This window comes from Marmota marmota, unplaced genomic scaffold, assembly GCF_001458135.2.
Source record: "Marmota marmota marmota unplaced genomic scaffold, marMar, whole genome shotgun sequence".
In the NCBI taxonomy this organism is placed as follows: Eukaryota; Metazoa; Chordata; class Mammalia; order Rodentia; family Sciuridae; genus Marmota; species Marmota marmota.
Window position 1 is genome coordinate 46,080,592 of NW_026000016.1, and position 26,328 is coordinate 46,106,919.

A 26,328-nucleotide genomic window follows, 5' to 3' on the forward strand; every position below is an offset into this window, starting at 1 on the left:
GATACTTGTGCTCCCAGGTTTTGCTTTTTTTTTTTTTTTAGTGAGATCCTGTCTCAAAATTTATTTATTTATTTATTTATTTATTTATTTATTTATTTTATTATTAGTTGTTCAAAACATTACATAGTTCTTGACATATCATATTTCATACATTGGATTCATGTGGGTTATGAACTCCCATTTTTACCCCGTATACAGATTGCAGAATCACATCGGTTACACATCCACTTTTTTACATACTGCCATACTAGTGTCCAGGTTTTGCTTTTTAAGCAGACATCTGTGTCCTTTTATCATGGCCCTATCATTATTTTTAATACAAAAAAAAACAAGTCTCATTTTCTTTGCCTGCACCAGCTCTAGAATTAGCCATTTCTCCAAGGAGTCCTATTCCTTTTAGTGAAGAGTGGTATTTAGAAACAAATGATCTGGATACCGAGTGTGCTAAATGCTGTTGGGATGTTGCTCTTCCCAGGCCCTCCCAGACAGAGCTAGGAAATACAATATAATTTGAACCTATTAATACATGTGCATTCACTTACACATATAAGCACTCACATACACACAAGCACGCATACATTTACATTCAATTTAGTTATTTCTTTATCAATAAAAATCCTGGGTCCATACCAGTAGGTTCACTTCCTTCATACCACCACTAGGTTCATTCAAAACTTTTTCTTTTTTCATATTTAAAACTTTCTGTGTTGCTGAGGGCAGGAGGCAGTACTGGGGATTGAACTTCGAGCACTCTAACCACTAACCTACATCCCCAGCCCTCTTTTTAAATTTTATTTTGAAACAGTGTCTTGCTAAGTTTCACAGGCTAGCCTTGAACTTGGAATCCTCCTGCCTCAGCCTCCCAAGTAGCTGGGATTACAGGTGTATGCCACTATGCTCAGTTTATCTGTTTTTGTTTTTGTTTTAACAATGAAAAACCTAGTTCTCGTTATACTCAATATGTTTGCTTATTTTCTCCATCTCTCCATGTAAAGCATCCCCAACTAACCAGTCTATGGACTCACCACTGTACCCTCCCCTTACGCCAGGGCTCCCTTTCAAGAAATAAAAAAGGTTAGAAAGAGGGAGGGAATAATGTAGGTAGAGAGATAAGCCTTTGGAACGAGATTCTACCAATTCTTTCTCAGTAGCCTTTGATGTAAGCATAAGAAAAACAAATATATAGGTTGTAAGAACTTATTATATATGCTTTTTGCTTCAGATCAGATTTTCATATAGATTCATTTTGCTTTGTTTGTTTTCATAGAGCTCAAGTGCTGGAATTGAACCCAGAGCCTCAAACATGCTAGGCAAGCACTCTACTCTGAGCCACATTTCAGCCCTAGATTTTTATATATGTTTTCTAAATTCATGTGCCTATTGACCATGCATTTTCTGTGATAACTACCATGTATTGAGCATGACTAAACTAAGCACTGTGCTGTATACTAGGCCTAAATATATTAACTCTGCAAATAGCACTATCACCACTTGCAGATGATAAATAAGATTCAGTGAGACTGAAGAACTTGATCATGTCAGATGGGAAAGCAGGATATCTGACTGTGCAGCCTGCACTCTGGCCACATCTACAGCAGGATGGTAGTATGTCAGTAACTTTCAGAATCATCATGGGAGAGGCCTTTTACCAAACATCATCACTCTGTACCATGTCACTTTGTTTTCTTGATTTAAGAAATAAAAAGAGGAAAAACTAGAAATTACTTAACTGATTCATTAATTTCTTCATCTAAGTTTTGGGAAAGTTGAGTCATTGAGGGTCAGTGATCAGAATTCACAAAAGGGCATTTAAAGGCTCATTCTCACTTGTGATGTGTGTCATTTTAAAAAACACACACACACACACATACACACACACACACACACACATGAATTCCCTTATTTGATAGTCCTATATTTGTTGGAGTCTATTGAACTGATGCCTGGGACTCTTAGTTCAGTTATAACAACCCCCTAAAGTTCATGGACTTTTTTCCTCCTTTTATCTCACTTAGGAGAAACAAAACAAATAAGCCCAATATTTTGTCCTATCAATCTGGAATAAATTATTTTCTAAGCAAGTGGCTGTTATAAAGCTTACCCGATGGAAGTCTATTTCTGAGGTTCTCCTTTATCAAGCTCTTTGTTTGCTAAGACTTAACTTGAAAAAGAATAGGTTGAATCATCAGTGAGAGCACTCCCACCTGGGGAAATAAAAGTTATTCTTATTCTCGATATTCCTTCATGCTAATTGTCTTTGAACAGAAAACTTATGTGATTAGGGAATTTTCTGAATAAATAACATGTTTGCCCTACACCAGAATGTTATAATTTAATAAGCCAGTGTGGAGAAAAATGTATTGTTTTTAATATATGGATTCCAAATTTGGGAATGATATTGGAAATGTGTACTACTCAAAAAAAAAATAGATTATAACTGAAAGGAACAAGACTATGACCAAGAATATTTTCTTTCAGTTCTTATTTTCACTGAGATGTGAAGGACACTTTCATTTTCAAAGGGGAGTTTATGTCTTTTGAGTCAAAAAGGAACAATAAATACTTGATGTCTGGGCTGGAAAAAAATTAAATACAAAGAACAAGAAGTAAATGAAGAAAGAATTTAGATTCGAATTTTTGGGAAATTTATCTCTGTTCCTGAATTTCCAGTGTATTTCTGTGAATGTCTCAAATACTCAAAATCTTTTTTGGGGTTGGGGGTGGGGGGGTTAGAGAGTTTACTAGAGAGTGAACCCAGGAATGCTTTACCATTAAGCTACATCCCCAGCCCCTTTTATATTTTATTTTAAGAAAGGGTCTCACTAAGTTGCTGAGGATGGTGTTGAACTTTCAATCCTCTTGCCTCAGCCTCCCAAGTCACTGGAATTATAGCCATTCATCACCATGCCAGGTTTCAGAATCTTCTTGAATGTTTTGAATTGATAGATCTTTTTAGATCTGCTTTTACATTACCTTAGTCAACCAAAACTTAGTCCTCAGACAGTTGTTCTGCTCCTTTCTTAATGACGGTATGGCTTTTGCCAAGTCAGTGAACCTTTCTAAAACTCTAGTTTCCTCATCTATAAGATAACAGTATAATGATGTTCTTTTCAACATGGTTGAGAGGATCAGATTATCTAATGTATATGAAAACAGATTGTAAGATATAAAAGAGTTTGTCTATTGTTAGAACTTCCTAGAAGTAGATATAAAAGTAAAAGTGAGAGATGAACAAAGGTGCCATCTAGAAATGAAGGATTTACAGTCCCTCTCCATTTGTCAATAGGTGTGAAATCAGTGTACAAACTTTACAGAAATAGGTGAGAAAACAATTGTCTGTTCAGAATTGTTTTTGCTGTCTCCTTAAGGAATAACATAACCTGTTAACTTTCATTCAACATATTGACAAGGTATCACTAATCCTTCCCTAAGCAAGCATGCTTGTTCCTGGTATATTACTATTTAGGTTCACACTAATATTTCTCTTCTAAGTGCAGAGGTTTAGTAGAGAAAGACCCACTCTTATCAAATAAGAATAACTATATAGGCTGTACCCATAATATAAAATGTGTGGATCTAAATTCCCAAAAATTTAGGTACTGTATGTGTAATTCAGACTTACAGATATGATCTATAAACTCTTCAGAAATTTTTTTAGATTAGAAATAATCAAGAGCCCTTCAAAAATCCTCTTCAATCTGTATTCCTCAGACTAACCTCCAAGTAGCTGATCTTCCCTCTTGCTTTAATTTCACAAAATTGGTCATTGAAATAAAGAAGATATCAAGACAGAGGAAAAATATAAATTTTGGGCTGGGGTTGTGGCCCAGTGGTAGAGCACTCACCTATCACGTGCAAGGCACTAGGTTCAATCCTCAGCACCACATAAAAATAAATAAATTAAGTAAAGGATATATATATATATTTTCATTCATTCATATGGAAAGGGGAGAGCAGGATGGAGTTTTTAAGAGCCCAGAGAGTTGTTACTTTGGGAATGAACCCATTGGCTTAGAAAGCATTTGGCGAAGAAATGTTGGATAGTGTAGTGATGACAACAGAGTGCAAAAGATTAAATTTGAGATATTCCTTCAAGGCCAAATCCAAAACCCTTCAACACCCAGCAAAGAAATTCCTGTTTTTAACTCTTAACTGCCCCTGTGCTGCTGAGTCCTGTAGTCTTGCAGTTTCACAGCTCTGTTCTTTTATTTCTGATTTTTTTTTCCCTTTTCCCTCACCTTTATACTCCTTTCTAATCTTGTCCATTCCTGCTCGTGGCCTTTTAGGAAACTCCAGTAAGCTTTCAGTTTCTAGATTCAGCCAGATTTAGTTCAAGTTCTCTGAGACGGAGAACTTGCTTTGCAGTGAGCCAAAGTTTCAAATTCGGGGGCTCCTCCACAGAGCAGCAGGAATGACATCACATTAAAACTGAACATAAAAGGCCTGAAGGTACTTTGACATATGTTTCTCTCTGGGCTTTGTTACTTAAGAGATCCAGAAGCTGAAAAAACACCATTATCATATTTAGAAAACTGTTTAGAGAAATCCGTCTTGGAGACTGCTGCCTCCTCAGAGTGGTGAATATTGAAGGTCGGGGGCTACCCCTGAGTTTGCCCCCAAGAGCCTCCCCTATGCCGAACAGCTGGCAGGGTTTCTTTTCCTTCTACAAGTGGCAACCCGAATTCTAAGTTGAAAGTGAATCTTTGCCCTTGGCTCCTCTCCAGCATTCCTCGCTGAGCGAATAGGGATTTGGAATGTCAGAAAATAGAAGAGGGGAGGGGAAAAGATGTGTGTATGACTGTGAGTGTTTATATGTAAAAGCAGCTTCGTCTGGGAGGACCTAGGAAAACTTGACTTCCTCAGACAGCTTCCTTCTTCTAAACTCTTGGTTCCTTTTATTTATTTTTAATTTTTTAATTTTTATTTTTTTGGTTTTGTTTTGTTTTGTTTTTCAAGTTGTTTGACCTGAATTTATCACAGCAGTTCTCAACTCTTGCCCTGGTGGAATCAAGCTAAGGGAAGACAGCATGATTTCCTGGGGGCTTGTATTTCTTCCCTCTGGATAAAGTGACCGTAGTCCTTCCTAGACTCATCTGCAGCAGGATCCAGAGTCATTTTTCCTCTGGGATTTAAGCTGATATCATCAGGAACCTAGACTTGGGTTTTATTGAAGAGCAAGCCTCATAAGAAGTGTTCTTCTGGGAGAATCAAGGACTCCATCTAGGTGTCAAGGTGTTGCTCAGCACAGTACCTTCTACCACAAGCCACCAGTGCTGAGCTCTTGTGGTTGGAGCTGAATTGAAAATATTGATGGAACACGCCTCTCAGACACTGTTTAACTGTGGACTGGTTCAGAGCTCAAGACTATAAATTACAGGGCAGCTTTTATCCTTTATTTAGTTCTTTCCAAAGTCATCTTGCATCAGTTCAAAAGGAGAAATTCTTTGAGGGTAACTTACAAGGCAGTTTCCCAGCTTTGTGTGAAGAATTCAGAGTTTGGGTGTCTGTCTACATCCTAAGGAACTATGTCCTCTTTATATACTCGAAGTAAAGAATTCACGCGGAATAGGAAATCTCAGTCTGATTCTCCCCCAGCATCTCCCTCCCCAACTGCCAAGACACTCCGAGTAAGCAGCCTTTTTTATTTACATATGTTCCTAGCTGTGACAAAGGTAGGAAATGTGTTTATATATAACTTAGGGGTTAGGTTGAGAGCAAAAGCATATGGAACTTACAGGAATCAGTAAAGGGGAAAAAATTGCAAGTAAAGACCCATTTAGCTTCTCTGAAAGAGGTTATGGTTCATAATACTTGATATAGTCTTAAGTAAAAGCAGACTTAAATATGCCAGCCTACAGTTTCTGTCTTTTAGCTTTTTAATAAGCTGTAAACTGCTTGACAGTAAGATTTTAGAGTTTTTATCATTATGTCTCATGGGGCTTTTCTTAGTTTCTGTGGCTATATGTAGTTGCTGCTTTTCTTGTGGTTTATGGATCAATACTATCATTCAAAAGAAAAGCTCCCATATGGTTGTGAAACTATACACAAAAACTTCAGTTATGTGCAAGTTCTGCTCGTGTGCACGCATGTATGTGAAATAGAGTATACCTTTGCCTGTTTTGCATGATAAGCAAAGTGATTTGAGTGAAAGAAAAACCAAACAAACAAGAACTTATGGGCATTTGTAACCTTACTTCTCAGTCATTCAGGCACCATCAGGAAATTTTGTGATTAAAACCCAAAGAAATAACTCGTGGCTATTAGTTGTATGGAGGTGCTTGTGATGCTTGTGATAACAAAGCCATTTGAGGCTTTTCTCAGTTTACTCCAGTGAATGACTCTGCTGAAGTGATTAACATATGGATGTTTGCATCTAATTTAATGTCCTCCTCTGTAGGAAGCTAACTAAGGGAAAAAATGCTACCAACAGCAAATGATGAGGAATGCTGATGGGCATATTAGGTAGTAGGTAAGGTAGCAGTTCCTTCTTAGGGAACTAGACTGTGTTCTATCTTACATACAAGGTAAGAAGAGGGACAGTCATAGATTCCTTATTTGGGGAGCTGTAGGGAGAAAATCTAAGAAATCTGAACAGACTACTTGTTTATTTTGGGTTGCTTTACATTCATTTTCAACGTCTTTCTCATGGTGTAAATTATCATGTAGTGGAATTTGGCATATAGGTATTAGTCTTGGACTTCAGCCAGGGGTGTTTAGTTACCAGAATACCAAAAGAATGCTGTTAAGAAGCTGTTTCATTCATAGGTGCTCTTTGTGAGAGAACCAAGAGAGGCTCCGGTGTACATATCACTGTTATTGAGTTCCAGGATGTTTCTTGAATACATGGGCTAGTACCTTCCTTTTCTACAGAACTGCAGAATGCTTTCCCCCCAGCAGCGTTGGGGTTTTCTGGTGACTGCTGATTGAGGTCACAGAGCTGAGCTCCATTACTTGAGTTGGTGTTCCCTTTGCTGCCTCCCTTTTATATTCCATCCATTACAGACTGTGGATGAAAAAAGCCTCTTGTTAATGTTTGTCCACTGTCGCCACCACTCCCAGAGCAATGATACCTGATGATCATTCAATTTATTGAGTGACCATCCTCCTCTTCTTCCTTTCTGTTTCCCCTTTCTTATTTAAAGTTAGTACTCCACTGAAGAAGTACTTTCTTCTGGTCTCACTCCTAACAGCTGCTGTCCAGCCTTCCCACCCTCATTCCACACACCCTCATCCCCGCCTTTTAGACAGAGGTCACAGTGAGAGAAATTTTGAAAATTGAGATTACAGGAAACCAAAACATGGACAGCTTTAATAAGAGACTGCTTCCCAATTTTAGTGGTCTGTGGCTATGGATTCCCACAATAGCATCAGTTTATTGTAACCAACTTTAATGTCCATGTGACTAGAGACTATATTGTAGAGAACATTGGTATTTATGTACCACTCATGTGCCCTTATCCTATTTTGTCTTTAATCTCTGAGCTAGTGGAAAAATATGCATAATTAATTTAGAGGTTGTTGACTCTCAGGACTGGTTCATCTCATAAGATTTCCCTAGCTCAGTTCCTTTCATCACGACTGACTAATTAGGTGCTCTTTCACAACTAGTTTTGTGGTGGTCTTGGGCTCATGTGTCTTTGGATGCTTGGTTGTAACTGGCTGATCCTCCGCCTCCCTGAGGTGGTTCTCACTGTCTTCGCGTTACATGTGAGGAAATGGAAATGCACAGAAGTAGCTCGCCCAGCATCACTCAGCTAGAAGCGTCATCTTGATTTAAGCTAAGGTTTCTTGGCTCCAAAACCATATTATCGGCAACACTGGAGTACATATCAAATAGATTTGAAAGTCAAGGCTAAAGACATGCTAAGGAGTAAAGGGGACAGTCAGAAGCTTAAGTAGCTGTGGGAGTCCAAAATTTATCCATGGTAGGAACACAGGAAACTGAAATTGCAGGAGGAGGAACACCAGGTCTATAGAACAAGGGAGGCAATTGACGGGTCATAACTTAATCTCCGTGCCTGGCTCTCAAATTCCAGTCGTATTGTCTGGGATTATGAGCCCCACCGAGCCTGAGACTTATGGGCTATAGGGTCTTCAGATTTCTCTTAAAAAGGAAAATGCTCGGACCTTTCCAGTAAAGATATAGGACGTTGCTGTGTGTGTTCTAAAGTGAAAGGCACACAGCTCTCGTCTCAATCTCTCTCTGTGTCTCTCTTTCTCTCTCTCTCTCTCTCTCTCTCTCTCTCTCTCTCTCTCTCACACACACACACACACACACACACACAGAGTTTTCTGATGGAGATCAGACATAGTTAAAGATCCGTAACCCCTGGTCCAGCACTCTACAAAATAGGATTGGAATTTTGAATAAGCATTTAAAAGTTTGTGGGGGTTCTTTGTTGTTTTTAATGCTGCTAAAGGGGCTGAATATAAAATGTTACCATATAAGGACAGTGTCCTCAGAGAATTTTTAAATAATAGCTATTCACAAGGAGAAAATACTTTGGACACTTTGCTCTTTGAGAAGCAGAACAAGCAAACTAAAAACTGCAATTCAGTGGGAATTATTTTTAACTTGAGAAAACAAAAGGCAGAAAGACTTTTTAGTGACTTCAAAACAAACTACTTCATCATACACCTTAACTTTTAAACTTTTAGCAGCATCTGATATTTTTTCATATTATATAATGCAGTGTTTCAGTAAGCCTCTGACCCGTTTTAATCATAGGAAAATCTAATGCCTGCCCAGAAATTGAACAATTAATATACTCCCTAATGAGAAATCACTCATGAGAAGATAGTGTGGGTCCTCCCCAGCCAAGATTTGTGTTTACTTCCTCTATTGATATTTCAAAAATAATATACTTAATTTTCTGAATACAAATTATACCATGAAACATGGTTTTTAAAAATACCCCTTTTATTACAGTGCTTTATTTTATGAACATACCACCATTATCCTGCTGAAAGAAAAGCTATATTCATCATTTTATTTTGCCTTTCCTGAGGGTAAACTCATGATAGGTTGACATGGACAATTCAGGGAAAAAAATGAAATACCCTTTTTCCTCATAGGCAAAAATGTCCATCCATCATTTTTGTATCCCAGGCACCCCTTCCCACCCTCACTAAGAACAGCTATTATAAGTGGTTATGTTCCTGATACCACTGTTTGGGGCTCCTGGGGAATAATGACATAACAGATTCAACAGCTTCTTGGGGCGTTCATACTAGTTTCACATTAGTTCAACATCTCTTTTATCTCTAAAGGCTGGGAGTTCCCTGAGCAACAGATCTGTTCATCTCTGGTTTGTTACTCAGGAAAAACAGAACAACTTCCAGATTCACTCTCAATTCTAATGGGAACCACACCAGTACTTCTTCATGACACTCCGAAGGGTCAGCCTTCAGCTACCATGAAACAACTGCAACATAAAATTCTTGGTTCACACATTCAGTAGAAAAGTTTTCTTCAGAAAGTAATTTTCCAACATTAGGGAAAAAGTGAACTACAAATACTTTAGACACCTCAGTTCTTGTTTTTAATCACTGGGTATAATATAAAATTCTATAGCTTAGGAACTAGTCCATTTAGAATGGGTTGACATTTTAAATCATCCTAAAGTATGAACCAAGTAATCCTTAGTCCATAATCTCAAATTATTATTTGCTAATTGAAAAAAATTGCAAGACAGATTATTTACAAAGAAAACATAGTAGCAGATGTCCAAACTGTGGTGTATTTGATATTTATAATGTTGACTACATCTTGAAGTAAGTGGGTTATCAGCTAAGTCCTGGGAATCTTTAATTAGGCAGATTTTCATTGAATTGGTATTTGTGATAATAGGATTTGACCTGCATTTATAAACCAGGATCAGTAGCGTTTTCTCATTTAGATGGGATTGCTTCCAGTCTAACATCTCAATAGAAAAGATTTTACATAATAATAATAATTTTCATCCCAGCCATTTTCACATATAAAGGGAGAAATTAATCAATTTACTTTGTTTTATAATCAGCCATACAAACTAATCACAGTACTATTGATAGATAATTGGATAATAAAAGATTGCAACTGTCACAAGAGCTCGTTCTGTGAGGCACCTAGTAGGCAGGCCAAAGGCATCCTGCCTTTTCACCTCCCAGACCAGGTTGATAATCATTCTTTCCATGTGCTGTGTTTATCTCTGGCAAACACCAAGCAGTTCTGTAGCATATTACCTTATCCTCTATACCTACAATTCTTTAATTGGGAGACTACCAATTTGGAATCCACTTTATCATCATTATTATTACTGTTGTTGTTGTTTTTAATTTTTAATTTTGAGACAGTGTCTCACTAAGTGGCCCAGGCTGGCCTCAAACTTGCTGTCCTCTTGCCTTAGCCTCCCCAGTCTCTAGAATTACAGGCATTTATTAATTCAACTTTATAATTTGTTGTCCTGGAATGAGAAACATTTGAGTGAACATGATAATTAGGATGCAATCTATTTATCATTTTTTTCTACCTAATTAAAACCACCAGTATATTTTTTTGTTTGTTTATTCCACTCAAGAAAAGTCAATAAGCAGTAATTCTTCAGTCCAAGCAGTCTTTTTAGGCAAGAGAAGTAGGACCTGTAGGAATAAAAGTGGTTTCCCTATTAGGAGCCATTACATGAATTCTGGATAGATACTGGCCTAATTAATTCCTGTCTTGCATGGAACCAGGTGAAGTGGCATCTGAAACATTGGTTTGTTGACTAAAGAGACTGGGAGTTTTAAAGACATCAGCTCCTTTACTGCAAGCTGTGTCCTGCACTTGCCACCCTAATTTTCTAATCCCATGATTAATGAGTATTAAAGCTGCCTACCCTATTTGTTTTGGTTTTTCAAGACAGGGTCTTGCTATGTTGCCCAGTTTGGTTGATGGGTTCAAGTTATCTTCCTACCTCACCCTGCTGGGTAACTGGTATTTTAGGAGCTCACCAATATACCCAGCCAATCTTGCCCTACCTTGAATCTTCCCATAGTTAGCATTCTATGAGCATCTGCTATGTGTAGTAGGCCCCATATCGGGCACTGGAATTCCTAATAAATGAAAGACACAATTTCTACCCTCAAGGACTTTTAAATCTAATTGTAGAGATAGAAGCCAAGAATTATGACACAGGGAGGTGAATTTTCTAATAAAGCTACCTATATTTTCTAATATAAATACAGAGTGTTTTAGATCATCAATCAGGCCAGGTGTGGTGATGCACACCTGTAATCCTAACTACTCAGGAAGCTTAGGCCGGAGACTCACCAATACAAGGCAAGATTCAGAATTTTTTTTTGGGGGGGGGGAGGAGGTGGGTACAAGTTGTTTAGGACCTCACTAAATTGCTGAGGCTGGCCTCAAATTTGTGATCCTCCTGCCTCAGCCTCCCTAGTCACTGGATTACAGAGGGCACCACCACGCCTGGCCAGCTTTAGAAGTTTAATAAGACCCTCAGCTACTTAGACTCTGTCTCAAAACAAAAAGGGCTGAGAATATAGCTCAGTGATAAAGTGCCCCTGAGTTCAATCCCCAGCACCCCCCCACACACATTAAAAAAAAAGATCAGTCAGGTGATAAATGCAGTAGCCTGATGTTTGCAGGACAATAGAAGCTCTTTGGGCAAAGAAGAAGGAAGTAGCATATTACAAAGGTAGAAAAATATGAGAAAGTGTAGCATTATTTTGAAAGCTGCATATCAGTGTAGCTAGAACAAAGGATATATTTAAGAAGTATAATAGGAATTAAGACTAGAGTCTTAGCAGAGGCCATACTATGTAGGGTTTAAGTATGGCATTCTTAGATTTGGAAAGTTTTCCTGTGGGTAAAGGACTGAAGATTTGGAGTAAAGTTGCTGTGATCAGAATTGCATGTCAGAGGAATAACTCTGGCAGCTGTAGACACTGGATGGTGGAAGGGACATCAGGAGGTGATCTGATCTCGGTATTCCAGGTGAGACATGATAAAGGCCTGTGGCAAGGTATTCTTCAGGTAGAATAGAGAAGCATTCAATTGTTCGGAAGCTAGAACTGACAAGACTTGGGGATCCATACAGTGGGGGCAGGGTTGAACTTGGGAGAAGGCAGAGTTAAGAATAATGTCCAGGTCTTTGGTTTAGGTGACTTGGCCAAAAATGGTCAAATATGACAAATGGCCAAAAATGACTTGGTCAGAAATGACAAATTGCATTGCCAAACAGGAAGTGAAAGTGTATTGAATGGGAACGACATTTCACTTTTGGATATATTGAATTAGAGGAACTTTAGGACTTTCAGTTAATGATATCCAAAAAGTATAGGTTGTTAACATTCCTTATTCAAAATCCAAAATGCTCCAAAATTCAAAACCTTACAGCACAAACATGATGCCACAAGTGGAAATTCCAAACCTGACCTCATGTGACAGGTTACAGTGAAAATAGACATGCTTTAAAAATACTGTGCAAAATTACCTTTAGGCTACAGATGGATTTTCTGTTTCGACTTGGGGCATGTCTCCAAGAGATCTCATTATTACGTATATGCAAATATTCCAAAATCTGAACGCCTTCGAGCCCCAAGCATTTCAGATAAGGAATATTCAACCTGTGGTTGGTCTGAAGATGGGGAGAAAATTATGGGCTAAAAATATTGAAGTTTAGGATTAGAGTTATAGGAGTATTGAGCTCGCCGAAGGACTGGATGCAGTGTCAGGAAAGGGCTGAAAATAAGCTGAGAGTGCCAACCAGCAGTGCAGCTGCCTCTGACTCTTTCCTATCCAGCTACCACCGGAATCTCAAGGAGGACAGAAGGTTCTGTATCTTGTTTCTTTGTTAAGGGCCATCGTAGTCAACTTCTTGTTAAGGGTAATAAGCTTCAGTTCTCAAAGGATCCAAAAATTTAGGAAGTCAGGGGTCAATTGGTTATGAGTTTTGGACTGAGTTCTAGTTTTGTTTTCAGTACATAACCAGCTGTGTGATCAGGGATTGCTTTTTTTCAAATTTTGAAAAGTTCCCAGATTATTCAGCATTAGTTTGGTTTTCCCCAGCCCAACTAACCCTTGTAATGTTTGGGTGAACTAACAATTAATTATAATCAAAGTGGGCCAAAGGGAAACAGTGAGAGTTGGCTCTCATCAGCCTTTTGTTCTTTTCCAGCTCCTTTTTGGTTCTTTTCTTGACCTTCTTATTATAAAGGGTGGTGGTTATCCATAATTGGGGTGTTAGTTGTCACCACAGCCCCAAAACCCAGCAGCCTTCTTTGGTTATGTGAGGCAGGGAAGTTCTACTAGTGAGTTAATTAAAGATACTAAAAGTGTGCCTCAACTTTAATTTCTTCATGTTTCATTGCAAAAGTAACATTTTTTATACATAGATTACATGTAAAATAGCAAGTAGCTATTTTTTAAGTTGTTTGTTTGAAAATTTACGTATTCAGATTTAAATTGAATTATAAAATAAATGAAAGTATATCAAATCATTAAAAACATGAAAAATCTTGGTATTGCTTTCCAAAATCAACTTCACATAGTTGGTTATTTTAAAAGGGTGTACAACCATCCAGACAGTAAAGTAATGACCTTAAATGTCTGTAGGTTGGAAAGGGTAAGTAGGAATTAGCCTGGATAATCAAAATCTACAATTAAAACCCTTTACTTGAGTGCTAAGGAATTTACTTGAGCTTAATTCCTCTTTCAGTGAACAAGTATTGGGAGAGCCAGAACCAAAGAGGCATGAGAGAGATTAGAAAAGCAGGAAAACTGTAGAAATGGTATCAGTAGCCAACAATTTATAAAACATTTACTATGTCATGCTCTACCAGACACACTTATTATCTTTTTTAATACTTTTGGTAACCTTATATATCAAGTACCATTACCCCCCGTTTTACTTCTGAGAACACTGAGACAGAAAGAAGTCAGGAAATTATCTAAGATCACGTAACTAGTGATGCTGCAGCCAGCAGCTTGGCTCTGGAGCCTGTGTTAACCAGTGAGATGGGTAACAACTGCTCCAGTGAAACTGCTGTCTCTCCATGAAATGGCACCTAGATTGTCACCAGTATCCTTGAGTATTGAATCTGATTTGGAAAGGGAGACAATGACAAGAAAACCTAGTTTAAAGGAGGAAAAACCTTACAGAATGATTCAGGAAGAGACAAACCTAAATGAGTAAAAAAAAGAAAAGAAAAGAAAAAGTCAGAATTTTACATTACATCATTTTAAAATGGGTATATTTTATTATTTTTAACTGTCAATAATGTAACTGTTGACTACTTACTACCTTTGCAAAGGAGAAAAGATCTCCTATGCCCTTAAATGTTGTGATTGAAAAGTATTTTTAATGCACCTGTCAATTGTATGTAAACAATCACTCCAAAGCCATTTGTAAGTGTTCAGGTAATTCATTTTATTTATGCTGTTAATTTGCTATAGAAATAAATTTTGAAGAAATGATACAAAGGTATGCTTCAGCTCAGAACCTGTTAAGTTATAACAATTTCTGAATTACTCTGAGGCTTTTCTTGTCTGAAGGACCCTGCCCCTGCTCCCCCCCCCACACACAAAAATAAATAAATAAATAACTGCTCCTCTCACAAAGGTCCAATTTTAAATACTTGTTTTGCTCTGGGAGGCAATTTTAGCCCCCTAAATTCAAAGAACCTTGTGTATCTGAAGACGCAGTTTTTCTGTGGGGATATAAAAGTGGAAGAATTGGGCCAGACATGGTGGCGCATGCCTGTAATCCCAGCTGCTCGGGAGGCAGAGGCAGGAGAATCTCAAGTTCAAAGCCACCCTTAGCAATTTAGCAAGGCACTAAGCAACTCAGTGAGACCCTGTCTCTAAATAAAATACAAAAATGAGCTGGGGATGCGGCTCAGTGGTCAAGTGCCCCCTGAGTTTAATTCCTAGTACCACACACACACACACACACACACAAAAGAAAAAAGTGGAAGAATCAAAGAAAGCTTTCATTTATCACCTTTCAGAGCTTTGTCTTTCAGAGCAGAGTGGCACTTTAGGACAGTGGTGGCCCTACCTAGCAATGCCCCAATTTGTGCCATAAGTCTTAACAATTACATATGACAAGGTCATTTTTCGTGACCACTGGTTTCAAACTTCAAGATAATATGTCCAGTAGGCCTGTATCTTCCATAAAGCCTTGCCCAAAATCTCTAGTCAATAGTGCATTCTCCCTTTCCTGGCTACCCTTTTCACTTATTGTAGCTACCATGTAGTCTAGTGTTTGATTGCATTCAGTCAATTGTTTCTTACATTGCCCTCCAAGTGTTTCATGGCTGTGCTTATCTTTCCTTCCCAGGAAGAGCTCTTTGAGATCAAAGAGGCTTGTCTTAGACTTTGTAATCACACATTTTATTACTCTAAGTATACCATGGGCAAGACTGAGCACACACAGGTGTGAAATACAGGGACTGAATGCTGCTCCTATCCCATTTGGTGATTTGGAAAGCAGAAACCACACACTAGAGAATCATTTCTGAAGATTTTTCCAAGTTAATTAAGATTCCTGTTTGTTATAATTTTCTGTGTATTTATAGTTCTAAAATAGATGAATTGATATATTGGTTCAGTTGGACAGTGGCTCGTGCCTATAATTCCAGCTACTTGAGAGGCCAAGGCAGGAAGATCATGAGTTCAAGATCTGCCTGGGCAATATAGCAAGATCCCATCTCAAAGAAAAAAAGAGAGAAGACAAATTTTATTTTATTTATTTATTTATTTATTTATGGTTCGTTTGTTTGGTTTCTGTGGAGGCAGGGAAAAAAATTAAAAACAAAGGAAGTCTCTAACCTTCTGTGGAGTCTACTGAGGAGTAAAAAAGTTTTACCTTATGTTATTTAGGTCCCAAGTATTTATTTCATCTTGAAATGTAAAGTCTAGTGAGCCACACTATCCTCTTAGCAAAAAAAAAAAAAAAAGAAGGATTGAACCCAGTGGCACTTAACCACTGAGCCACATCTCCAGCCTTATTTATTTATTTATTTATTTATTTATTTATTTATTTATTTATTTGAGATAGGGTCTTACTAAATTGCTAAGGCTGGCTTTGGACTTACAATCCTCCTGTAAAAGTTTTTGATTCATAGTTTGGTTCAAATAAAATCTAAATTACTGCTATCCAAACAGGCTACTAGATTGTGATGTTTATCATATTAAAAAGTCCATCTATCCCTTGATTCTATACCCAGTACTGCATTTTTTAAAAAGGCTATCTATGAGCTGAGGATGTAGCTCGGTGGTAGAGCATATCAGGATGTAGCTCGGTGGTAGAGCATATCTCAAATGCACAAAGCCCTGGGTTTGATCCCCACCACAAAAAGAATAATAGCAACCCATCTTTTCCCAGTCTTTGGACAAGGAAAGCTTGCTGTCTAGGAGATATAATGGTGATCAATAACACATCTATTGAGGAGTCTCAGCTAAGTAGTGGAGTAAGACCTGGAAACTCAATTAGAGAAATAGTTAAAGTCAAAGAGTGGGATTTAAGACCTAAATAAGGATTTCCAAAACTTAGGACTTATATGCAGTCTTCCTTAAAAATATTTTTGAGGGAGTGATCAGGCTTTTTTTCTCAGATGTTCACTGATCCTGATTTTTGAATCATTGGAATGTATTTTCATGGGCTACTGCAGTTTAAGGTGACTATGCACACCAGTGTGAACCTAAAACTTCAAGCCATGGGGAAAATGAAAATAGATGACCATCTGAAAAATGTGACCCATGCACTGGAACCACAAGTTTTAGAGCTCCTCATTCTTCTGTTGGTCATTTTCATCACATATGGTACACAGCGTGTGAATCGCTAAATAGAGAACATGCCTGAGCCAGCAAATGTGTTTGTGGATCATCAGAGTTTATGAATACAAAGTCATGGAGGACTTTGTATATTTATATATATTTTCTTCTATAATAAGTACATTTTATGAGTTCCCCCAAAATCCAGAAATTCTTCAGAAACGGAGAATATCTACAAAAAAAGGTACAGGCCTATAAGAAACTAAGAGCTATAAAATGCCAATAGTATTTAGGTAGCATGATGAATACAACAGAGAGTCTACTTCTATCATGTAGAGAACTTAATGATTTTTCTTTTAAAATATAGAAGATATACTAGAATATGTGAGGTGACATTACCTGATGTCTATCAGCATGCTATATTAAATCAATAGGGTAGATGTGTGAGGCCCTGGGTACAATTTCCAGTACCATAACAAGCAAAGAATTGATGGGGTATTCATAATCTGAGGTATGAAAAATTTCAGCAGTATTTGTAATATAACTGAATGTAGGTACTATATTTGACTTTCCTTTTTAACTGTTTTTCCATGTGTATTAAGTAGTCAGTAAAGAAAAATCAAGGAGTATAATACAGTGAAGCTATATGTGATTTAATAGTTGGTCATTTTTGCTTGGAAAGGTATACTTTCTCACACATGTATGCCTGTTCACTTCTTCCCCGCCTAAGACAGTGCTTTCAGCATGGTTCTGATTCTGAATGTATACAGTCACCCAATGCAGCTAAGAAGCCAGCTGTGTTTCTTAATTTCATGAAGCAATAGATAAAACTAGACCATGTTGTGATAGTTGAAAATAGCTCCCTAGAGATGTCTCCAGAACCTGTATTTATGACCAGATAGTTCTCCCATTGATTATGTTATATTTAAGGGCAAAAGTGACCTTAGGTTAGGAGAGCTTTTCCTGGTAAGCCTTATCTAATCATGTGAGTCCCTTAAGGCAAAGAGCTTTCTCAGCAAAAGGGGAAGCAAGAAATTTGAAGTGTGGAAAGGACTCAGTGCACTATTGCTGGTTTGAAGAGGGAAGGGGCCCAGTGAGAAGGAATGTGGGACTCCCTGCAAGCAGTGAGCAGCTACCAGCTGACAGCAGCAGAGCAACAGGGACCTGAGACTTACAACTGCAGGAAATTGGGTTCTGCTGATAACATGAACTAGTTTGAAAGCAGATCCTTCCCCAGATCTTCCAGATAGAGGCCCATCCTGCAGATGCCTTAATTTCAGCCAACTGAAAACCTGAGCGGGGAAGCCTGCAGAACTGTGCCAGACTTGTGACCTACAAAACTGTGAGATAACAAATGGCTGTTTTAAGACTTGAAGTTTTGCTGGGGATGGTGGCACAGGCCTGTAATCCCAGAGGCTTGGGAGGCTGAGGCAGGAGGATCACAAGTTCAGAGCCAGCCTCAGCACTTAGTGAGGCCCTAAGCAACTTAGCTAGACCCTGTCTCAAAATTAAAAAGATAAAAATTTAGTAGTTGTATCCCTGAGTTCAATTTATTTTGGCAGCAGTAGAAAAATAGTACAATTGAAACCTTGATGATATATAAGAAAATACCATTAGTTGTTTTTTGGGGTTTTTTTAGATAGGGGAGTGGGGACAATGTAGGCTTCATTTCACTGTCCTCTACTGTCACAACTTGCTTAAATCTTGAAGTTCTTATTCTACCCATTCATGTATTTCTAAATTATGCAAGATCTCCACATAGATTACTGGAATACAGACTCAATAAGATGGGCTTCAGAGCTAGAATCTCTGCTTGTTTCAACTTCCTGAGAGTCCTGTTGGTGTGAGTTACAAAGGGTATTCTTCCTTAAGGGAGAAGGCTGGGAAACTTTTGTCTCTCATAGATGGATAGGTAGTTAGGTAGGTAAGTAGGTAGGTAGGTAGATAGATAGGTGAAACCAGAATGATTCTTTTTTTTTTTTGTAACCAGCATTCTAGAGACTAGGATGGAACTCTTCTTCCCTTTCTAATTTTCTCACTTATCTACCCTCACTGTAGATCTAGGTGAAAACCAGNTTTTTTTTTTTTTTTTTTGGGGGGGGGGGGTCCATATATATATATTTTTTATTGATGCATTATAGTTGTACATACTGATGGGATTTGTTGTTCAGAAGACTCTTTAAAAGTTAAAAAATTGCTGGGCATGGTGGCACTAACCTGTAATCCCAGTGGCTCTGGAGGCTGATGCAGGAGGATCCCAAGTTCAAAAATCAGTCTCAGCAATTTAGTAAGGCCCTCAGCAAAGTAGTGAGACCCTGTCTCAAAATAAAAAAGGGCTGGAGATGTAGCATGATGGTTAAACGCCCCTGGGTTCAATCCCTGGTACCAAATAAACAATGATGGGAGAAGTTAAAAAATTAGATGATTTTGCAGTTAGCTCAGATGGTGATAAGGTCTGCAGGGGCACTGGCTGTCAGGACCGTCTCTGCTGCAGTCCCATTCCCGTCATTTACTTGTTCCTCTAGGTCATTAATCTGAGAACCCTGAAGGGAAGGACTGGTTGTCTGTAGGCCATCCCAGAATAGCTCAACTTGTTTCCCCTGGCTCAGCTAGTACACAAAAACATGATAGAAAATGTTCTTTCTGCTTCGTCCCTCTTAGGGAAAATGTAAATAGGAGATTTTTTTCCCATCACCGTGGGGTCAGGCCCTGACTCCAAAGGAACATGAGTTAAACCAGTTTCAGCCTTGGCAGTAGACATGTGACTTGGTCTCATTCCTTTCCCTTGGGCCCAGCTTTCCAGAGCCACAATTTTATTTTAAACTCGGTAAAAGGAGTTTGGTTTTAATTATGTGCCTTCCTGTACTCCTGATAACTTTCAAGCTAAAAGCTTTTGTGGGGATTTTTCTAAGCCAGCCTCTGGTGTTTTGAGGACCCTACACATTTCACAAATCAAAACCAGCCTGGTTCTTGTCCCTTTCTAGGATTGCCCATCTGAATTAATGGTGATCTTCACTCTGTTCTTTTATTAGAAACAGGCCCAAGCAATGGAATTATTATAGGAGTATTTCAAGAGGTATGAAAGGAAGGACCCTGCTTCTTAATTTGGGGGCATTTTTAAAACCATGTTCTATGTAGCTAATCATTTTATTTTATTTTTTTTTTTTTACATCAACTCTCTGTGTTCATATATTAGTCTCTGAACAGCTTTTAGTGACTTCTACTCCAGGGTCCCATTCATAATTCCTATTGCCCCCACTGGAGCCATTAAAGCTAAAAAAGTAATTCCTTCTCTGAACAATTTTTATCTAGTTCAGACACACCAGAGAGTTCATCTTAATGGCCATCATTCATTTGACTTCAGTGGAAAGTAGAGCAAAATGATCTTTAACAAAAGCACTTCTAGAAGTTCTTCCTAACACTTCCTGATTAGATCACATGCATAATACATTTGTGTGTTGTCTGTAAATTGGATAGAAGACTTATGCCTTTTCTAAAATATCTGATGTCATTAAATAGAGATAAGTTATCCAGACCCTAAAGAGTAGACTGAGACTAACTGTTCTGTTTTTAAAAGGGAACAAACGTGCAGAGAAGGGAGGATGGGGAAATAGGGCCATTTCCAGAACGTAGATAAGAGAAGCCCACATTCCGGTCTCCACAGGGTCAGAGATTTGGCTAGAATGCCTAATCTCTGTGTTCTAGACCTTTTCCATATTTCCTTTCCACTAGGCTGAGCTCAATTAGAACCCTCTTCTCTGGCCAAGCACATTGGCACATACCTGTAATCCCAGTGACTCAAGAAGCTAAAGCAGGAGAATTGCAAGTTTGAGACCAACCTCAGCAACTTAGTGAGACCTTATCTCAAAAAATAAAAAGGGCTAGAGATGTGGCTCAGTGGTAGAGTTCCCTGGGTTTAATCCCCAGTCCTGCAAAAACAAAAGTAAAAACAATCTTCTCTGGGAAGAACACTATTCTGTGTTCTGCTTGCCTCTTGTGATGTCACTTCTTGGCTCACTGTTCCCCTGAGACCACTTAGGCAAACTCCCAATCCATCTTATCTCTAGATTTACTCAATAGTCTCCCTGCAGGGTTGGCAGTCAACTTCCTATAATGAGAAGCTGTGTCAGTTTTAACGTTTGATCTGTGCTTACTTTGAGTGACAGCTGGATGAAGAGAAAAAATTGAGGTTAAATCTCCTGTGTACCAATTCAGCCACTCTCCTCTTTACCCAGCAAACCCAAATTTCTCTCCTGAATGTTTTTTTTTTTTAATCAAACCCTCAGTTATCTTGGGTATCAAGAAACCAAGCAAAACAATAGTTTTTGGAGGTATTCTATCAGTAAAAATCAGGAAGTATGAGCTAAAAACCTAAGCCAATCAGAAGCTGAGGAATTAAACACTAAATCCTGTATCCTTTCAAGCTATCTTGCCTTCCAGCCTATAAAAATATTTTTTTAGGCTAAAAACTCAAAGAAAACCATTTCTTTTACTGTGTGAATACCATCTCCTTTGGAAATTTCAGGGATTTTTCCTTGTTTGAAATAATATTGTTTGTGTTGAGGTAACTGTGTTACCTCTACTGCATCCTCAGTAATCTCTGAGGTTTAGGTTTATATGCTCTCCTTTAATTGGATGAACCTTCCCAGGTCATTGTTAAGACTAGCCCTAGAAGACAATAAGAAGGGGGGCGGGAAAAGGAAAAGAAAAGAAAAACAATCCCAAGGTTTCCACATTGCTCCAAAAGTCAGGTAGAAGCTGGAGGTTACTGTTAGAGGTGGTGAGGAAAGGTCGAGGATTAGCTTGGAAGCTCTCTCTTCTCTGATATCTGGATTTAGGTGAATTGTCTACTGCTTTGTCTATTGGATTACTCATCACCTGCACATTTTTATAAAAGGTCACCCAAAGAGTAATTGATGACAAGGAATCTTAACATGCCCAAAAAGATGGTAACAGACTGTGATATTTGTTTTTAGTTTCTCCTGGCAGGTAGAAGTGTGAGTGTCATTCATCAGGCTCCTGATGGCTATCTGTAGGGAACATGTGCAGGAAGCCTGGAGGGGCAGGAATTGGTGTGGCAGTCACAAGTGTGAACACCACAGTGTTACCTTTTTCCACATGTTCTCATCTGTGGAAAAATTAACTTCAGCTGCTTGAAAACCCTGTAGAATCTGCCTCTTAATATCCAGGGGACTGTGGGCTTTCTCTGGTTGTCTCTTGATAGTGATTACCTGTCTTTTGTGTTTTTCAGTTTTTAAGTGTTTGCGTTTTCTGTCACCCTCCTCAGTAGAGGCTATACAGTACACACAGCTACGCTATATATTCACATATCTGTCTGAGAACTTTCTTGGGTGTGATGCCAAGGCATAAAGAACCTCATTGTACTTCTAGAACATTCTAAATGAAAAAGGTGAATTACATGTTATTCTTGAGTTAATCAATGGAAATGATTCACATGCTTTGATACATGTAGTTGCCAAGATCCATACCTGGTTTTAAAACATTCTAATTTCCTCCATTTTAGTGAGGAAAAAAACTCATTTCTTTATTATAGAGGCAGTTACCAGAGTCTACACAGCAAAATTTAAATCTAAAAATATTGTTAAATCTTATCCAACAAATAAGGTATTTACAAAGAAGAAACTGGATGGAGACAAGAAAGAAAGATATTTTCATGTGAGAGCCCACATTTCAGGAAAAACAAAGCCAGAAAACAGACCTGATTTAATTGTAAGAAAGTTAAGCAGGCCTCAGTCTGTGCACATCGTATGGAAATAGGCTTATATTTCAGTAGGATGAGGAAAAAGAAAACACAAAGCAGGCGAGTTTGATTTTTAAATGAGTCGCTTTTTCCATACCCAAGAGAATATGTGGGAAGTTCATCTTTGGAGAGACTATCCAGAATGGGTCTCCTGAATGCATGATGTCATTTGAAGGCTCTTATGCCCAGAAGCAGCAAGAGAAATTAAATGTTTTCCTAAATTATTGTTTCATTTGGTTGTATGTGAGCTCAATTTCCTAGATTAAAGGGCCATAAGATAACAGTGGTAACCGCTGGGCTCCCACTAAGAAGACTTCCAGAAATAAATGAGTTCCGAAATGATGTTAGAGAAATACATACACTATCTTATTCACAGTTAGTACCCATGGGGCCAGAGCATGATGGGTGCTTGATAAACTGAGTGGAACTGAGTTCTTCATATTTCTGAATGTGATGGCCTTGGCCTGTCCTGAGTTCTGATTTCTACTCTGACATCCTCTAGCCAAGAGACCTTGGGCAAGTTATCACTCTGATAGTAAAATTAAATATGATAATTATGAGGAAATACACTCTTAAAATATCAGCTCCTCCCACTTTCCTTCTCTTCATTTTTAAGTTGTCAGGATGCTATATTGACTATTAATGCTGGTTAGAGTAGTAAGTTAACTTCTTTCTCCACATCCTCTCCAGGGCCCTGTATGCAGTTGGCTCTTAAATACATCAGCTTCTTGGCATTTGCTAGTGTGAAGTTCAGTCTCAGTTACACACAGGTATTTGACATATCACCATTTACAGGTTTCCTAGGCTGTGAGTTTTAATCCACACAGGTCCTGTAAGGCTGATCTTACAAGGTTAGTGAGTGTACATGCCAACACCCCAGCTTCTCAGGTTCACTCCAATACTCTTGAAGCCTTTTTATATGTTAAGTAATTCTTTTTTTTTTTTTTTTTTGTACCAGAAATTGAACTTAGAGCTACATCTCCAGCCCTTTTTATTTTTTGAGACAGAATCTTGCTAAAGTTGCCCAGTCCAGCCTGGAACTTGCAATCTTCCTTTCTGCCTAAGCCTTCTGAGTAGCTGGGATTACAGGCATGCACCACCATGCTCAGCTTATATATAAAGTAATTCTTGAGAGATAATTAAAATTTAGTTTCTTTTAGGACTGGGGTTGTAGCTCAGTAATATAGCACTTGCGTAATGTGGATGAGGCCTTGGGTTTGATCCCTAGCGCCACCAAAAAAAAAAAAAATAGCTGCCTCTTTGGGGAGGGGAGCCTTCAAGTAAGAGGAAAAAAACTTTGGATAATGTTGACCAAAAAAAATAGTCATTGGTAGTGTGGGATATGCATTGAGTGTATGGGATATGACTCTCCCTGAAGATCAGGTACAAATGTGTAATTACAGGAGAGGAAAAGTGTCAGGAATTCCAGATTTCTAAATTTCAGGATTCTCCAAGAACTCCAAGTATATGAGGACATTAAATATATACTATATACTTTTTTTTTAATGATTTCCTCATCTCAAATGGGACATGTCTCCACCTTAAAAAAATAAACAAACAAACATATGTTCAGTCCAGTGGTGTTTAACTAGAGCTATGCCACAGAATCATCTTGGGTACTTGTTAAAAAATACATACAGGGCATCAGGCATGATTGTACATGCCTCTAATTCCAGCTACTCAGAAGGATTGCAGGTTTGAGGCCAGCCTGGAAACTTAGACCCTATCTAAAAATAAAATTTTAAGGAGGCCTTTTCAGTGGTAGAGTGCTTGCCCAGCACACATGAGGCACTGGGTTCAATTCCCAATATGGTGTTGGGAGGATAGGAAGATTCCACTCCAGACCTACTAAAAGAGAATCTCCAGGATTTAGATTAGGACGAAAAAGTGTACAAGGGGATGGGGTTATAGCTCAGTGTTGGAGCGCTTGCCTCACACATGTGAGGCACTAGGTTCAATCCTCAGCACCACATAAAATAAATAAATAAAATAAAGGTATGTGTCCATCTCCAAATCAGTGCCACTGAGTAATTCTTAAGTAGTTCAAGGATTTATTATTAGTTTTGTGACATTTTTGTCACATTTCTGCATCTCTTCTTTCTTCTTTTATCTGTCCTGGGAGTTTTTGTTATTCCTTAACACCTCAAAAGAGGAAATAAATAAATACATTCAAATCAAGTAAGTGTTTATTTGCCTGAGTTCTTTTTAAAAAAAAAAAGTGAAGGGATAGGAGGGGAAAGGCCATCTATGATAAAAATAAATAAATAAATGGGAAACACAGACATAGTCACTTTTTATTGGTTTATTTACAGTGACCAAGATCATAGTTTACATATTAAACTCCTTCCTTCTGAGTCCTCAAAGTACTTTCTTTTTTTTTTTTGTAACCAGCATTCTAGAGACTAGGATGGAACTCTTCTTCCCTTTCTAATTTTCTCACTTATCTACCTTCACTGTAGATCTAGGTGAAAACCAGAAAACTGTCCCAAGTTTAACATTTATAAATTTATTCTGGGAAGGTTTGGGGGTCTGTGAACTGAAAGAAATTAACAGTCTGAATATTGAGATTAGAAATGATCAAAAATGTCACACAGAAAATCAGTGATAGCCACTCCTAAAACACTGGTTGGCTGGCTTATTGGAGGGGGGGGTGTCAATTTTTGATCATTTTACATTTTGCTGACTTCTAGTTTTAAAAGATACTATGTCCCTGCTGAGAGCAGTGGCACATGCCCATAATCTCAGCAATTTGAGAAGACTGAGGTGGGGAGAATCACAGGTTTGAGGCCAAACTCGGCAATTTAGTGAGATGCTGTCTCAGAATGAAATAAAAATGAATAGCTCAGTGATAGAGTACCCCTGGGTTCAACCCTAGCCCTGAAAAGAAAAAAAGATGCTATATCTCTAAGCCTCAGGTCTGCTGAGTCATGGAATACCAAATGTGAGCTCGAGCTAAGTAGCCTTTTGTGCAGTTGGTTGAATTGCTTTTCTTAAATTGCAACCCCATCTCCAGCTGTGAAGTTGAGACATCTGATTTGAAAAAGTGCATTTATAAATGGAAATAAAAATAAGTCCCTTTGCTAATGCTGTTTTCTTTTTTTCCTTTTTTTTTTTTTATTGTTTTTGTTTTTGTTTCCTTTCTCTAGCATGAAAGACTTTCTAGGTAAGAACCCTCTCTGTTTTATATGCATGTTTAATAATTATGAGTAAATATATGTCTAATTAAATTTAGATTTATATAGTGGTTTAGTAATTTCCCCACATCATTTTCTTCCTTTTCATTTCCACATCCATCACAATAATTTCTAACGTTTATTATTTCCTGCCAAAGTAATAGAACAGCTTTCAGTTCGCCTTCCTGCCACCAGTCTCCTTTTTCCAGTTCACCTTGTGTACTACCACTAGATTAATTTCCTAAAGCACCTGTACCAGGCACTGTGCTAGGCAGTAGGGAAACAATACAAATAAGACAATATCCTTACCTACAATTAGCTTACAAACCACTGGAGAGACAGATGATTTCAATAGAATGTAGAAAATGCCATTTAGAAGTATGGTCAGGTAATGTGAGAGTAAAAAAAAAAAAAGAGGCAGTTAACTTTATCTGGTGGTGTAGGGAAGGCTTCATTGCATAGTGGAAACCTGAATGGAGATTGAGGTTAGATGCCGTCACTAACAGTGAGTCCAGCTTTATCCCTTGTATCTAAATGGTGCTCAGCAGCAGTTTGTCAAATTAACTAAAGACCTGTTTTGCAGTTGCAGAAACATTAAGGGAAGGTATCCATTTAGAGGATGATCCTCTGAAATTTTT

At 38.2% G+C, this 26,328-nt stretch overlaps 1 protein-coding gene and 1 non-coding gene across 11 annotated transcripts in view; both read left to right on the plus strand.

Annotated features, from left to right (window-relative positions):
* Ppp1r12b (protein phosphatase 1 regulatory subunit 12B) overlaps positions 1–26,328 on the plus strand; it is a 212,292-nt gene that overhangs the window by 159,310 nt on the left and 26,654 nt on the right. For 9 of the 10 annotated variants that reach the window (XR_007349870.1, XM_048809696.1, XM_048809695.1 and 6 more), the window contains one exon: positions 25,664–25,680. Coding sequence is in view for 9 of the 10 variants with exons in the window: in XM_048809696.1 (XP_048665653.1) it covers positions 25,664–25,680 (17 nt within the window). In the remaining variant the exon portion in view is untranslated. Of the gene's footprint in view, positions 1–2,787; positions 5,628–25,663; positions 25,681–26,328 lie in introns of those variants that run through there. The other variant, XM_015483848.2, reaches the window with a different exon arrangement.
* On the plus strand, positions 8,909–9,040 carry LOC125618593. The gene has a single exon (XR_007349930.1). It is a non-coding gene; the product is annotated as a small nucleolar RNA SNORA69 (small nucleolar RNA).